General features: G+C 38.2%; 2 protein-coding genes across 2 annotated transcripts in view; one reads left to right on the forward strand and one right to left on the reverse strand.

The window, feature by feature from the left end:
• Positions 1-277: 277 nt before the first annotated feature.
• tpi1a (triosephosphate isomerase 1a) lies at positions 278-11,417 on the forward strand. Its single transcript, XM_008281135.1, has 7 exons — positions 278-538; positions 3,815-3,938; positions 4,854-4,953; positions 5,448-5,565; positions 6,726-6,811; positions 8,297-8,384; positions 10,591-11,417. Exons 1-7 carry the CDS (start codon positions 427-429, stop codon positions 10,707-10,709), a joined length of 747 nt encoding a protein of 248 aa, XP_008279357.1. The 5' UTR covers positions 278-426; the 3' UTR covers positions 10,710-11,417.
• Positions 11,418-13,135: 1,718 nt separating this feature from the next.
• Positions 13,136-15,986, reverse strand: part of eno2 (enolase 2) — a 19,568-nt gene continuing 16,717 nt past the window's right edge. Inside the window, exon 12 of the mRNA XM_008281136.1 lies at positions 13,136-14,249. Within this exon, the coding sequence (XP_008279358.1) occupies positions 14,180-14,249 (70 nt within the window). The 3' untranslated portion in view covers positions 13,136-14,179. The remainder of the gene's footprint in view (positions 14,250-15,986) is intronic.

Below are 15,986 nucleotides of genomic sequence, written 5' to 3' on the forward strand. Positions count from 1 at the left end.
GATAACAGAGATGGTCAATCAGAAGGATCCTGATGACGTGAGATGGAATAGTCCTTATGTAACAGCCATGAATCCCAAATGGGACATTCTGCATACATTTTATTGCAACTTTGGTACTTTAAGTGTATTTACAATGATAAATCTAACAGTATTTCTGGTGCTGCTGCACACAGTATCCTCAGTACTGGTGTATTTCATGCGTCAGAGGACAACAAATGTCCAGCAGGTGGCAGTAATTCCCCACAAAGCTGCTGCACTGCCTTTCTAAAGCCAAACCAGAAGAAGAATCCTGTTTTAGCTGGTCTTTAGTCAGATTTAACCGACAGCAGCTGACCTGCACACTTGTCGAACTCGTCCCGAGCTGCCTCTGACCCGCCGGGCCTCCTTCTCCTCTCCTCACCGCGTACCAGCCACCATCAGCCGGCCATGGCGCAGCGGAAGTTCTTCGTGGGAGGAAACTGGAAGATGAACGGGAACAAGGAAAGTCTGGGAGAGCTCATTAACACCCTGAACACCGCCAGCCTGCACGACCAGACCGGTGAGTAACAGAGCTGCAGGATTACACACAAGCTGCTGATCAGCTGCGTTTATCAATGCAGGTGATCGATCAGGTGTTGATGTGGAGGACGAGGTGGTGGGATGCTGCTGATGCTGCTGCTGTTCGGATGACACAGTGACATTGAGAGTCATGTGACCAGGATGAGTTGCATAAAGGCCTCTGACGTTTCTCTTCCTGTTGTGGTGAAAATACTTCCACTTAAGTATTTGTACTCATCTACAGTCAGGCATGTTTGAAAGTTCAACTCTGCACACCCCAAAATCAAAATTGTTGGACCATAGCTTCAGTAGGTATCATGCAATTAAATTGAGTTCATCCAAATTAATTTAACAACGCTGCTGGTGGTACCTTAAATGGTCTGATTCATCTCACAATCACACGACAAACTTGCATAAGGACATATAGTGCCACATTGATCGACAAGATCTTTACAAATATAGTTGATCAGAAAATAAACTGTGGATTAATTATCAATGATTCTAGTGACCGTCTACCAGTATTTGCAATAATACAAAACAATGAGAAAACAAAACATGACCTACCAAAGTACAAAATAATAACACAATTCAATTCAATTCAATTTTATTTGTATAGCGCATATTTACAACAACAAGTCATCTCATAGCGCTTAACAAAGGCAGAGACACCCAACAATCCAAAACATTTGGATTCCCTATAAGCTTCAGCAGTCCGCAAGCAGTCCGCAACAGTGGGAAGGAACCGAAAACCCCCACAGGGGAAAAAAAACCTCCGACAGAACCAGGCTCAGGGAGGGACGGCCATCTTCCTCGACCGGTTGGGTGGATGTAGGATGAATTAAAAATTTAGTTTACAGTTAAACAAGTTAATTAAAGACAAATAAAAGAACAACCAATACAAGCACTTTAAAATGAGCTAATGAGCTTTTATTGGAGTATGATCTGCTGAGGGGAAACAAAAAACATCCTAAAAACAGAGATAACATAAATAGAATAAATATAGAAATCATGGACACAATTTTTTTAAGAGAAACAGATGAGAAAGAGATCACAGATATAGTGAGAGGTTTCAAAAACAAACACTCTAAAGACTGTAACAACACTGATATGGCATTTATAAAGAGTATAATAGAATGTGTGGTGGAACCCTTTACCTCAATTTGTAATCAGTCTTTGAAAATAGGAATTTTCCCAAGACCAATGAAAACAGCAGCGGTTACACCAATATTTAAAGCTGGTGATAAACACAAACTTTCCAGCTACAGGCCAATTTCTTTACTTCCCCAGTTCTCCAAAATATTAGAAAAAATATTTTATGTTAGATTGGGCAACTTCATGACTAAACAGAAAAAATGAAACTTCCTCATTAGCACTTGCAGAGTTTGTGGAAGAGCTAACTTCTGCAATTGAAAAGAAACATTATGCCATTGGATGTTTTTGGGATTTAAAAAAGGCTTTGATTTAGTAGAACACAACTTATTAATAACAAAACTTCAAATGTATGGGGTTAGAGGAGTGGCCCTCAGTTGGCTTATGAGCTATTTGAATAACAGAACAGTATGTTGAAATAAATCTGGTTAAATCAAAATCAATGACAACAATATACGGAGTTCCTCAAGGTTCGGTTTTGGGACTTTTACTATTTATTTTGTATATTATTAATATATGTGAAGTTTCCAGTTTGTTAAAAGCAATTTTGTTCACTGATGTTACTAATCTATTTTTTTGTGGGGACAATTTGGAGGAGCTTTTAGAAACAGTTGCAAAAGAACTAAATAAACTGAAGAGTTGGTTTGATGCTAATAAGGTAACATTAAATTTAAATAAAACTAAATATATAATATTTGGGAATAGATCAACCAACAGTAATGTGAAACTCATGATAAATGATATGGAAATAAAAAGAGTGTCTGAAATAAAAATTTCTTTGTGTAATGATAGATGAAAAATTAAGTTGAAAGAAGCATGCAAATTATATTAATTTAAAAACCTGTAAATCAATTTTCAGTCTTTATAAAGTCAAACATTTTTTAAATCAATCATCATTGTTCACTTTGTACTGTTCCTTCATACAACCATACATGACTTATTGTGGTGAAGTGTGGGGGAACATATACAAATCAACAACAAATTCCGTCTTTCTTCTTAAAAAAAAAAAAAAAAAAAAGCCATACGAATAATTACTAAATCCACTTATACAGAACCAACTACCTCTCTGTTCATCAAACTGAAAATATTGACATTTGAAGACGGCATCGCCGTATATACAATAGTTTTCCTAAAAAGACATAACCTTTTTTTTCCTCACTATCTGACATTAAATGTGACTAAACTTTACCTGTTTTAGGTCAGTTAGGATTACCAAAATTATTTCTACTTGCTAAATGCCAGAATAATGAGAGAGAGAATTTTTATTGAATTTTTCATTACTTTCTTCAAGGTCAGAAGTTTACATACGTTTCCTTAGTATTTGGTAGCATTGCCTTTAAACTGTATGACTTGAATCAAATGTTTTGAGTATTCTTCCATAAGCTTCTCACAATAGTGTGCTGAAATTCTGGCCCGTTCCTCCTGGCAGAACTGGTGTAACTGAGTTACGTTTGTTGGCCGCCTTGCTTGCACGTATCTTTTCAGCTTTTCGTACAGATTTTCTACAGGACTGAGATCAGGGCTTTGTGATGGCCACTCCAAAACATTGACCTTGTTGTCCTGAAGCCACTTTGTAACTAATTTGACGATATGCTAGAGTCATTGTCCATTTAGAAGACCCATTTGTGCCCACGCTTTAACCTCCTGGCTGATGTCTTGAGATGTTGCTTCAATATTTCCACAAAATGTTCTTTCCTCATGATGCCATCTATTTTGTGACGTGCACCAGTCCCTCCTGCAGCAAAACACCCCCACAACATGATGCTGCCACCACCGTACTTCACAGTTGGGATGGTGTTCTCACGCTTGCAAGCTTCCCCCTTTTTCCTCCAAATGTAATGATGGTCATTATGGCCATTTTATAACATGAAATCTGGATATTTATGAAGGTATCTGTGGAATTTTGTCTTTGTAGGCATAAACCAGGGTTTGGAGGAGATTTGTTACATATTTTTATGTCATGTCTTTGGGAATTAATTAAAATATCAAGACTAAGTATTGGAAATTCATGTGATTCTCATAAGGAGGCATCACTTTGACACAGGATTAATTAATGAGGAAAAAAAGAAAAAAGTACCAACAGCACCAGTTACAGAGAACTAAAACTCAGGCGTTGTTTTCCTTTCAGAGGTGGTCTGCGGCGCTCCTTCCATCTATCTGGACTTCGCTCGGTCCAGTCTGGATCCCAGGATCGGTGTTGCAGCCCAGAACTGTTACAAGGTGGCCAAAGGAGCGTTTACAGGAGAGATCAGGTATTTGATTCACCCACTCAGATACAGTTTTTATACTGCTGCCCTGTTTGACTAAATGAACTGTAGATCAATGTGCAGTCAGACATTATTTTTTTGTTTTTAACACTCATCAGCTTGTAAAATGTAAAAATGTCACATTTCTAAAATGCTATTTTTTCAAAGAAACAATCTTGTCAAGCTGTATTTTACGAGTAACCATTTTTTTACCCCTTCACATTTTTCTATGTGTGTTACACAGATAGAAAACTTAAAAAGTCATTCCAAAATTTTAAGTACGTCTCAAGTACACTTTTAAAAAATGTGCAATTACAGATTTTTTGTATGGAAAATGTAACTGATGAGAGTTTTTGTTACTAAAAATATCAAGATGCAGCTCTTACTTTAGGGCTTTGAAGCACACACTTAATTGTTTTCTGTTTTTGAAATCAAATCCAGGATTACTTCATGCTACATTATCAGACACACATGCTGGAGATTGTTGGGAAATAAAAGTATATTTGAGTGTTTGTATTGGTGTGGTGGTGAGTTGTAACTTAATCACAGTCAACACAGAATTTGTTCTTTTTATCCGTTGAGCTAAAATGCTGAATTTTTTATTTTTTTGTTTTTTTGCAGTTATGGCTTCTTGAAAGTGCGAATTTTCTGCCGGATTTAGATTTTATTTCAAATTTAGGGGGAAAAAAACGAGATTCAGATGATCAGGCAACACAAGTGACACGTTTTAAACCTTAAATTAGAAATGAAGTGTTTGAGGAATGGTCACCAAACAAGTGGATAAGGAAAATAATCAATAGCTGCGAGCCTGCGACCTTTGATGAGTGTAATTCTGGTTCTGTAGGTTCAGATATGTAGAGCCCACTTAAACAGCTGATTTACCACTATGACGTGTCTCCAACATGCTTCCTCTCCCTCCAGTCCAGCTATGATTAAGGACTGTGGGGTCGACTGGGTGATCCTTGGGCACTCGGAGCGCCGTCATGTGTTCGGAGAAAGTGACGAGCTGATTGGACAGAAGGTGAGACTCTGTTAGTGGCTGGTTGGTTGTGGGTCGGCTCCAGTGAAAGACGTTGATGCTCAGTCTCTAAACAGTCATGTGAAACTTGTTCCAGTGCATCAAATTTGGAATATAAATCAAAAGAACTAAATAAAAGTAGAAGCAGAATTGTATGGAGGGCAGAAAACAAAACTGTACAGACTTGATATAAAGTGGAAAAATGTTGAGGAATTCTATTAAGCGCGCTTGCTGTATCTACTATCTACTTTATGTCAGTGTCTTAGCATGGTTTATGTTCAACGTGTTTGATGGCAACAGCGGTTCAAAAGTGACATCCTTTACAAGTGCATCATTAACATTGTGCAGGTTTTGTATGTCTGAAGCCGCCACAGCAGCTGTTCGGTGCAACCTGCTTCCACAAATCTCTTGAAACATTTGTTGTGTCAGTCTGCTGCAGCTCGTCACACATGCAGCAGGTGTTCAGGTGAATCTCTGACTCTGCCGTTGGTCCTCAGGTGACTCACGCTCTGGAGAGTGATCTGGGTGTGATCGCCTGCATCGGGGAGAAGCTGGAGGAGCGCGAGGGAGGCACCACGGAAGAAGTCGTCTACGCTCAGACGCAGGTCATCGCAGGTAAAAACAAGCAATAACCATAAATGTTAAAATTATTTTAAAAAATCTTTTAAATGATTATTCTGTGTTTGATGTTTTTTTTTATTTTTTTTTTTAAAGGTCAGCAAGCCCATTGCTTTTTATATATGTTATTTATTTAAATCTCTTCATATATTTTTCCTTTTCCTGTGTTTAATCATTAAAAATGATTTACTTCCTATTTTATTTACTCTTTTTTTTAAAGCTTTGCAGCAAAATATAAAATGACAATCATATCAAGAAATTTTATTAATACAAATTTTATTTCTGCTGTGTTCACCCAAAATATATGTGGAAAGCTAATCAATTATTTAATTAATTGATCAGTTGAAAAAAATAATCAACAGCAGTTTTGATGCCTAATGAATAATACTTTTTAATACAAAAATGAAAAGATGAGCATATTTAGAATTTGACTTAAGTGACAAAACAGGTTTTTTATGCTATTTTCTGACATTTTATAGATCAAAGGATTTGATGATGATAATAATAATAATAATAATAATGTTTAGAAAAACTGTAATGGTTGGTCATTTTCTTATTTTTGTAACCAGTCCTTAAGTCTTCATTTACCTGCTAGAAGAGAAACTGAACTGCTGGATTTAAGCGTTCTGCCCATTAGTATGACAAACTGCAGGTGTTCACTTCTGCGTCTGCTGGGTCTACCGTCACACTTTACAGAAGGGATTGATGATGGTTCCCTTACTTGCCTCATGTATCCTACTTCTGTGCGTGAAGTAGGCTGCACGCTGATTTAAAATGTAAATGGGTCAGTGGTCTCTGCTGCTTAAGATACTTCGGTAGACTAAGTGGTTTTCTTCCCCTGTTGAAGCACGATTTTTTTTTCTATCAGACCACAGAAAAATGTTGGAGGATTGATGGTTTCTTGTAGCTGATATAATTCAGTTTTCGAAAAATAATTAGTCTTTTTCTTTCTGAAGGGAAAACACTGAAAAAGGCAAACACCTCAAATTCATCTGTTTAGTGTGAATATTTCTCTTCAGTTGTTCTGAGAACAATCCCTTGTTGATTAGGTTTCATGGAAGCATAATCGTGGTATGTTTTAGGTGACATGTTGGATTTTTAATAGAATAAGAGGTTCCGTTTTTTAAGTCTAATGCAGGGAGGATGTTGTGTTACAGACAACGTTAAGGACTGGGGGAAAGTGGTGCTAGCGTATGAACCAGTGTGGGCCATTGGCACAGGAAAGACGGCCACACCTGAGCAGGTAACTCATCCACATTCCTCTAATAACTGCAGTGTGTTCAACGAGGCAGCTACAAGATCAGCTAATAATTAATCTGACACACCTTTAATGTGACAGCATTTAAGGCAGTCGAGTGACTTAAAGCTGAACATGAGTTCTTTTAATGTGTTATTTGCACACAGCTCGCTTACACTTTAATTTTTTTAACATTTTTAATTTGTTTCCACACTTGTCTCCTCTGTGTTCTGTGTAAACAAAGCCTGCAGTTCATTCGTATAGTACCCTAAATGTTCGTCACATGACTTCATGTTGCACCAAGAACGTCAGATTGTGGTGATTTGTACAGAATCTGGTAAAAATTGAATTAAGACCTAGAGTGAAATGTACGTTTTCTGACAGAACCCTACATCAAAGATGGGTAGTTTAAAGACTGTTGAAAATCTGATGATTCTGTTTATTTTTACAGTTTTCAGTTGATAAATGTAATTTTGCAGTTTTATTTTTGTAAAGATAACTTGCCTTTCCAACCCGCTGGTAGATTTTGGGGTTAAAAGAGATTTAATTTAAAAAAAAAAAAATTCCTTCCCCCCCGCCCCGGGGAAAAAACGCCCGCAAGTCAACCGAAAAAACCCCTTTGGCAAAAAAAAAGTCCAATTTTTTTACAGTTAGAACAAACAGTTTATTTTGGGTGAATTTTAATGAGACATATAGAATAAATTGAGTTTGAAATATTCAGGTTTAAGCTTAGATTTTGTAAAATTTTCCAATGGAAGGGCACATCACAGATGAGTAGTTCAGACTGTCAGAAAGTCAAAAATCCAATGATTCTTTTTGTTTTACACAATTCCTGGCAGATAAATTGTGTCATTTTTGTAATATTTTTAGTATAAGATGCCTTTAAAATCAGTTGTTGGGTTTTGGGGCTCAGAGGGTTAAAGAGATAAACAAAAGAAATGTATTGATTTTGGTGCTGCATGAAGTTTTTCTTAATTTCAACTGAATCCATAATCAGGAATGCACATTTTTTTCATTATTAATTTTCATTCATTAATACAGTTTGTAACAGATAATATTCAAAATGTTCTTTAGAAAACAGTGTGCAGTGTTTACTGGGTGCATTCAGTGTTTCTGCCCTCATCGAACTCACCAACACTGCTGACACTTCTAACTCTGCACATCCAGTTTTCCAGCATAAAAGCTGCCAGTATTTTCTCAGCCCACACTCTACTGACAGCTGCACATTCAGCTGCGGTTATTTCCAGAACCTTGTAGACCACAAACCCTTCTGGGTTCATGAAATTGTTGCAGGCAGTGCAACAACATGAACATTGCTTATTTCCAATTTGCTGTGAAAGCATTTTCTAATGACGAACGGCAAAAAAACTGAAGCAGTGGTTTTCGCTTTGCAGGGGTTTGATAAATCAAGTTCATGGAAATATTTATTTAGTTTTTATGTGAAAGAATGCGGGCCTCTTAATGTTAAATGTGTGTGTTTTTTTTTTAAAGGCTCAGGAGGTCCATGAGAAGCTGAGGGCCTGGATCAGAGCAAACGTCTCGGACGATGTGGCCGACTCTTTGCGCATCATCTACGGAGGTCAGTGGTCTGTCTTCATAAGATTTACATCTAAAGCCGACTATAAACTGCATTTATAGCCTAGCTGAACTGCATTTTTCTCTTACACCTGTCCAGCGTCGGATAAGTGGCATCTGTGTTGCTCATGTAACTTTATCAAACCAAAACTGATTCTTCTCTTTCGTTTCCATTTGTTGCACAGCTATTTATTTTCGACCTCATGCAGCATTAAAATGTGGGACAAATCCCCTAAAATATCACGTCCCTTCTGTCTTCACTCCACCTTCCAGCATGACTGTCTGGGAAGACTATGAACATTTCTGACATGGTCGCACAGCACATTTTCAGGATTGTTTCAGAGACAATAACCCTGTTCTTGTCCTCCATAAGTGCTCATAGCGTCAGAAACCCTCCATTAGCTCTCCCAAAGGGGGCGACTGTGTCCCATCATTTCTTCACACATCTATCCCAGGTGATACAGTCTGAAAATGTCGGCTGTTCTCTTCCAATTTTACAATATTGCATCTTCTCTTTCTGTGTGATGGCCGGCTTGTTTCTGTTTATGTGGAACAATCGACATAGTCGCTCAAAACATTGTAGAATCTGCTCCTAGAGGAAAGTAACTAAGCACATTTACTCAAATTCTTTACTTAAGTCTAATTATGAGGTACTCAATTTCAATATTTTTCATTGCATGCTACTTTCTCTTTCCCCCGTTACATTTATTCGACAGCTTTTTTAAGACACACTTTTAGCAGAATGTGGTTGTTTTGTGTATCTGTGTGGTCATTTAGTTGTTCTTTGTAGCCATTTTGCATCTCTTTGTTGTTGGTTTGTCTCCTTGTGGTCATTTTGCATCTCTTTGTTGTAGTTTTGCATGTCTTCCTAGTCATTTTGTGCCTCCTTGGTTGTAAGGAGGAGGCATCGTTTTGACAGATTGGAAATTCAACACGTCTATCTCTAAGTGTAGCCCTACGATAGACTGGTTACCTGTCCAGGGTGTCCCCTGCCTTCGCCCTAAGTCAGCTGGGATAGGCTCCAGCCCCTGGCGACCCTAGTGAGGATTAAGCGGTGTATAGATGATGGATGGATGGAAATTCAACACAGTTAAAAACTGAACCAGCCGTTTCATACATTTTTGTCTTCTTCTAAAAATAGAGGGTAGTCAGGTTTCCATTTTAAATTTCTGATTAGTTGTTGCCAGCTGTTCCCTTTAAATTTGTCACATGGTTTCATCTCAATAAATGTCTCATCATCCAATAAGTCAGTCAAACATTTGAGGAAAAACTGAAAAAAGATGATTGGATCAGGACTTTGTTTTTTCTTTGTTTCTCTTCCATTAAGCATGTTTGGAGCGCTCACATTTATCTGCTGTGCCTGTATGTATATCTGTGTATAAAGTAGTTCAAGCTGGCTCCACCTGCAGCAGCTACAACATGCTGCCGACATAAGTAATATATCGCTCAGAGGAACCAAACCAGGACTTTTACTGCAATACTTGACCTACATTTTGCTGCACTGTAGTTTTACTTAAGTGGGATTTTTCACCCAGCACTTTGACTTGTAGTGGAGTATTTTTTATTTTGCTGTATTGGTGCATTTATGCAAGTAAAGCATCTGAATATTTCCTCCAGCACTGTGTCTTTGGTAAGCAGGTCAATCCTTTTTTTTCTGGGAATATATCAGTGTATAAAAACACAGTTAAATCATGCTACTCTATGTCTGACATTACCTCACATTTATATATTCAAACTGTGAATATAGCAAATGATGCATTAGGATGACATTGAAACAGATTAAATGTGTTGTCAGACCGCTTGTAATTAATGTTGTGATAATGAGACAACAGTCCTTTACTGCTTCATCTTTACTGATGTTTGTCAGCTACAAATCAAATACAGGTTATAGTTTGCACTTGGGAGCAAAGATGTCACATTATGCTTTTCAGCTCTAAGGATTGTCTGCAGAGCTTGACAACACACTCACTGCTACTCCTATGACAGCCCACATAGAAGTAAGATGATTTTTTTTCATTGAAACTGGAGGGCTGAATAAAATTTGTTCGCATCGGCCCACTGATCCCAGCAAAAATGATGCTGTTGTGAAGCCTCTTTCCATATCAAATGCCAAACAGATGCGTGTTATAGATGTAAAAGAATGATTAGAAGTCACTGATTGACAGCAGGTTCATTTTTTTTAACCTCTTTTTACTCTGTTTCTCCTCCAGGTTCGGTCACTGGAGTGAACTGCAGAGAGCTGGCGTCTCAGGGCGACGTGGACGGCTTCCTGGTGGGCGGAGCCTCTCTGAAACCCGAGTTTATCGACATCATCAACGCACGCGCATAAAACAACAGGACCAACGAAAACCACGCTGCCCTTTAGTTTGTCACGTGTCACCTTGTGTATGCGGAGTGGGCTGACTGGACAGATGTGTGTATTTAATTAGCAAAATATGTGTTGAATAATTAAATACAGGTAAATGTCAGTATTTTATTCTTGTTTTACTATGATTTGTGGGACTTCAGTTCGCTTACTTGCCACTTTTTCCTTTTTTCCTTTTTACATGATGGAGACAGTGTTGAGGGATCAAGTACCATTAACTTAATTTTTAGTGTGTTTACACCTGGAAAATTAGATAACTTTTTGTATTAGTTACTGATATTTTCAGCCGCTTTATGTCCCAGAGCGAAATTAAGAAGGGAAAGTAAGTGATCTTTAATTGTGACATTTTTCCTGAGACATGGAGACAAACAGCGTCATCTGCTGTTAATCAGAGGGGAAATGATGCGTGTTACTTCCAGTAGAGGGTCAGTCAGCCCAGCTTGTTTTGTGTGTTTGCTAACAGACTGATCACACCACTGCACTAACTGTTACTGTAGGGTCTTTACAAGAAAGAATGTATTGAAATGTATATTGCAAAGACAAAATATAAGAGAATCAGGGAGTTTTATTGTGATGTTGCAATCAGTTGGCACTACAGATTTCTGTAGTTGAACACTGACTGAATGGACCAACATAAGGAGTGAACAAATAAACTGTGGGAAAAGTCCAGTTAAATGTTGTGTTTTATTTGCTGTTTGTCTACAAGTGATCTGCAAGGTCAAATAACTCAACAGCAACTCAATAAGTGGTTTTCATGTTTCACAGTTTCTCTTCATGTCTCGGTAATGTTTGAATAGAATAGTTGAAACAGTTTTTTCTCAAGAAAATATGGGTTTTAGAAAAGTTTTTAAAGAGAATTGTCTGCATGTTCCTGAAATTCTATCTGATTAATCATCACAGGTCACTTCAGATTTCTCTTGCGACCACTTTGAAGACCTTGTTCTGCATAGTGAGCAATGCTGGCTTGATATATTATAAAATACAAGGCTGTCCTGATGAGTTTGGCAAATCCACTAATATGCATGATTGCTTGCAAAGAGATAAATCTATCTTTTTATTAGGTTTATGGTATATTATTTAAATTACATATTATGTATTTTAAAGAAGGTTGCCGGTTCGTGTCCCGGTGGGGGCACCGGGATCTTTCTGCATGGAGTCTACATGTTCAGCGTGGGTTCTCTCCGGGTTCTCTGGCTTCCTCCCACACAGTCCAACAAATATGTTGAGGTTAATTGGTGATTCTAAATTGTCCATAGGTGTGAATGTGAGTGTGCTTGGTTGTCTGTCTCTAAGTGTAGCCCTGTGATAGACTGGTGACCTGTCCAGGGTGTCCCCTGCCTTCGCCCTAAATCGGCTGGGATAGGCTCCAGCCCCCCCGCGACCCTAGTGAGGATTAAGCGGTGTATAGATAATGGATGGATTATGTATTTCATACTTTTGTTTTTCAAATGTAAATATTCCTTATTAAACATTAAAAAGATAACAGATTCCTACTTTTCTCTATTACACATAACATTGGACTCTGTAGTTGAATTGCAATGGACATTATTGACTATTTTCTGACATTTTAAAGTCCAGATGATTAACCCTGGACATCTCTCAACCAGAACCACACGGTAAAAACAACACTTGCCGCCATTTTTCAAAGGTAGTAGACTGCAACACATTGAGTGCAAAAGCTACCTGGTAGTACTACGATTAAAACGGATGCAGCATTATTCTGCTTCATTTCTGTTGGTTCTAATTTGATAGTTGAGAAGTTCTAGAACAGGTTCAACAGCATCAGTGTCACTGAGTCTTTATTATTTGAACGTGTTACCCTCTAGTTGAAAATTTTGACAAGTACAGATGTTGAAAAAAAAAAAAAGAAAGACAGTTTTTCTACGGTTTTTAAGTTTCACTCCAGCCAGGTGATGAAGACACAGCAACTGAAGTTATTTCAGACTTCTCCAATGTGCATCTAATTCATAGAGCCCAGAATTGTTCAGTTTGGCCTCACAATTGTGAAACTCTTACTGACTGAACTGAGGTACCTTTTTAGACAGAAATTTTAAAAATAGCCAAGTGCAATAAGGTTTTTGCACCAATTTGTTTCCCCATCTGATTGAAATTTACTGTATTAGAAGATGTGATTTTTGCTTCTCTCAGCACTTTTTTTTTCAAAGCAGACTTGCAATTTTAAATGCACTTAACTGCAAAAATATAACCTTTTCTTTCTTTCTTTCTATATTTATTTAAATGTAAAGCAGCTGTAAAATCAACCAGTTTTGGGAGGTAAAAATCACAACACAACTCTGCAAAGTCCTGAATTTCTGCACATAATTCACTGAATGAGCAATAAGTAAACATTCAGAAGGACCACAAGCACAAAAAGACAAAACTCCTCCAGCTGTGATTGAAATTGTAAATTATCATCTTTTTATTTCACATATTTTCACATTATTCTCAATGACAAGCGTTCTGTTACATCTTTTTTTTTTTTTTTTTGCTTTTTAATTTTTTTTAAATTCCCTTTCTTCTTTTTCAACACAGCTATTCTATGGACATTCAGGAGGAACCAAAGGAACGAAGGGGGACTAGGGGATTCGATACTTTTTCTTCTTTTTTTTTTTCTTTGAGACGGAGGTGGGACTTCAAGCATGAAGGACAAATAATCAGAATCACATCGGGTTGAGGAGGAGGAGGAGAATAAGGAGCGACTGGAAGTGAGAAACAGACACGACGAGAAGAAAAAGGAGACGAAAAGAGAGGAGCAGGAAGAAGAAGAGGAGGAAGAGGAGGAGTGCAGGTGCTGGAGTGTCCAGGTGAGAGTGTGACACAGCCGAGTGTGAGAGTGTTCAGGTGTTACAGTGTGTAGTTCTACTGTTACTTTCCCCAAGTCCTTGAAACTGCTGCTTTCTGCAAAATGCATCGACTATTTTTGGTGTTGCATCTCTTTCAGTTGCGTGCTTCAGTCTACGATGTTCTACGATATCACTACTCATTAATCTTCTTTTCTTTTTACAATAATCTGTATTTTTGCAGCTCTCCCCACCGACTGTACACGAACTATTCCTTTGAAACTACAGTAACAGTGCATGTCTGGCTTATAAATATGATATTTTCATAATATTCCCCTGCATGTGCATTAGCATGTGTTGCATCTGTGTACTCTCTCTCTATACATGTGTGTGTGTGTGTGTGTGTGCATACAGTATCATCTCCCTCTGTGTGAATCCAGTGCATAATTTGTTCATTTATTTTATTTATTTCTTCTTCTTCTTTTTTTCTTTTTTTTTGCTTAACTCCTTTGCTCGTGTTTTTTTTTTTTTTCTCTCTCTCCCATTAATCAGTGAGCTCTGTCTTTGTACATGGCTCGTTCCTTGTTTGTCGTTTCTGTCAGTTTTGTGTGCGATTGCGTGCATATTTGTGTGCAAGTCATTCGTCTGTCAGGTTCACAGGGCGCTGGGGTTCCTGAAGTTATGGCCTGCAAAGCGAGCCTGGTCACCCAACTCCTCCTCAATTCTGCAGAGAAGAAAAAGAGAGAGGAGGAAGGAACAGAGAGAACTTAGTTACAGGTACATAAAACATTTTTATAGGATCATGCATCAAAACGTGGGTCTGCAACTGAGGCTAGAGGCTGAATCCAATGTGGAAGTAAGTCAAAGTGCAAAATCACATATGGCTGTGAGATGCTGCTTGTAAAACATCTCTGGCTCCTACTGACTTCTATTCAAAAAGCATCAGTTTATTTCTAGAAATGCTGAGTCAGTCATCTTTTTCAACAAGTCATTGTCGTCTAAATTCTTCTCTTATAAATGTGCTAGTGCTTATTTTGGAAATTACTGCTCTGTTTATAAGATTTGAAGGCATGTGGATGGATTTGGGCTGGGTTTACTGTCCTGCACTTCAAAAAAATAACAAATTGGAACCAAAAATGGTTCTTCAAAGAGAGGCCATAGAAGGACCATTTTCGGCTTCAGGTTCTTTAAATTTCTTCAAATTGTTATGTAAAGAACCCTCAAAAAGTGTTTCAAAATCAACCAAAAATGGTTTTAAATAATGTAGCAATAATACGTTCTTAAAGGAACCATTTTCAAGATAGTTCTTTGTGTATTTCTGGATTCCCTCCATTAGAACATATTTATCATTTTTGGTTCCAGACTGTTGGTCAGACAGAACAACACAAGATGACAGCACTTGTTGGTAAGATAAAATCAGTGTTGGTTTTGTTCTTATCTTTGGATTTGTTGCCATTCCTCAGGAGTTCAAACAACAATCCAGCACACTTTCCTGCACTACTTTTATGCTGTCTCAGCTACAAGCAACACAACTTCCTCAGTGCTCTACTTTTTAGTAATATTTTACCACCACCTCCTGTTTTTAAACATGCTGACATAGCTATTACTGTAACATCTTTCCACAGTGTGAGGAACTCGGTCTTTCTGGTGTGTCGTGCGTGAACGCTCAACTGCACTGATTAGCGTTTATCGCTGGTTAATGCTCCTGTAAGTCTCTCCCCCCCTCCACCTCTCCCGCAGCAGTTTCCTCAGCAGTCCGATGGGATTACACCACTGAGCCGATCCCACCTCCTCCCTCCTAGTTCCTGCCTCCCTCCCTCCATCCCCCTGCCGCTGACTGGCTCGGACACATGGGGTGACACCAGCGCTGTTGTCGCCTGTCACGTCAGCGAGCTCTCTGATGCTAAGTACTAAGACAGAGTGGGAACACGAGGAGCCGTGTTATAGCAGATTTGGTGCCAAAAGAGGACACAAAAAATGTGGAATACCAAAAAAAGTGACAGCTTAATATTCAGTTGGGTGGAGTGCCATAAAAGAAGTGCTAAAAGTAATAGTTGCTAGAGAGAGTTATTATGGTTTTAAAGGCCCCGTATGTTGAAAATCCATTTTTATTGGGTTTTGTCAGTGTCATAACCTTGGAGGAGTAAAATTATAGCAGTTAAGATACAAAGTTGTTAAAATTCAAGTTAAGAATGATGTTTACTTCCGCTTCTCCTAAAGCCTTCCCTCAACAAGTTATCCTGCTACCTTACACCTAATTGACCAATTGTTGTCTTGCTGAAAAGTATTATCTTGCCCTGTCACTGCCAGATGAAGCAATCAGACAGAGCAGTTTCCTCTAAGTCAACCACGTTATTCACTTTCTATAGCTGCCTCTGCTAAAATGTCTCATCCACAAACAAAACATATCAAATTTTCTGCTGTTGGCTGCAAGAGTGAATACAAGAGTATCCATGCACTC

The sequence above is a fragment of the Stegastes partitus genome, unplaced genomic scaffold (assembly GCF_000690725.1).
Source record: "Stegastes partitus isolate 25-593 unplaced genomic scaffold, Stegastes_partitus-1.0.2 Scaffold224, whole genome shotgun sequence".
In the NCBI taxonomy this organism is placed as follows: Eukaryota; Metazoa; Chordata; class Actinopteri; family Pomacentridae; genus Stegastes; species Stegastes partitus.

Coding starts and splice junctions, on each gene's coding strand:
- tpi1a (XM_008281135.1), top strand. CDS start 427: ATGGCGCAGCGGAAGTTCTTCGTGGGAGGAAACTGGAAGATGAACGGG. Junction 539..3,814: donor CAGCCTGCACGACCAGACCG/GTGAGTAACAGA, acceptor TTTTCCTTTCAG/AGGTGGTCTGCGGCGCTCCT. Junction 4,954..5,447: donor ACGAGCTGATTGGACAGAAG/GTGAGACTCTGT, acceptor GTTGGTCCTCAG/GTGACTCACGCTCTGGAGAG.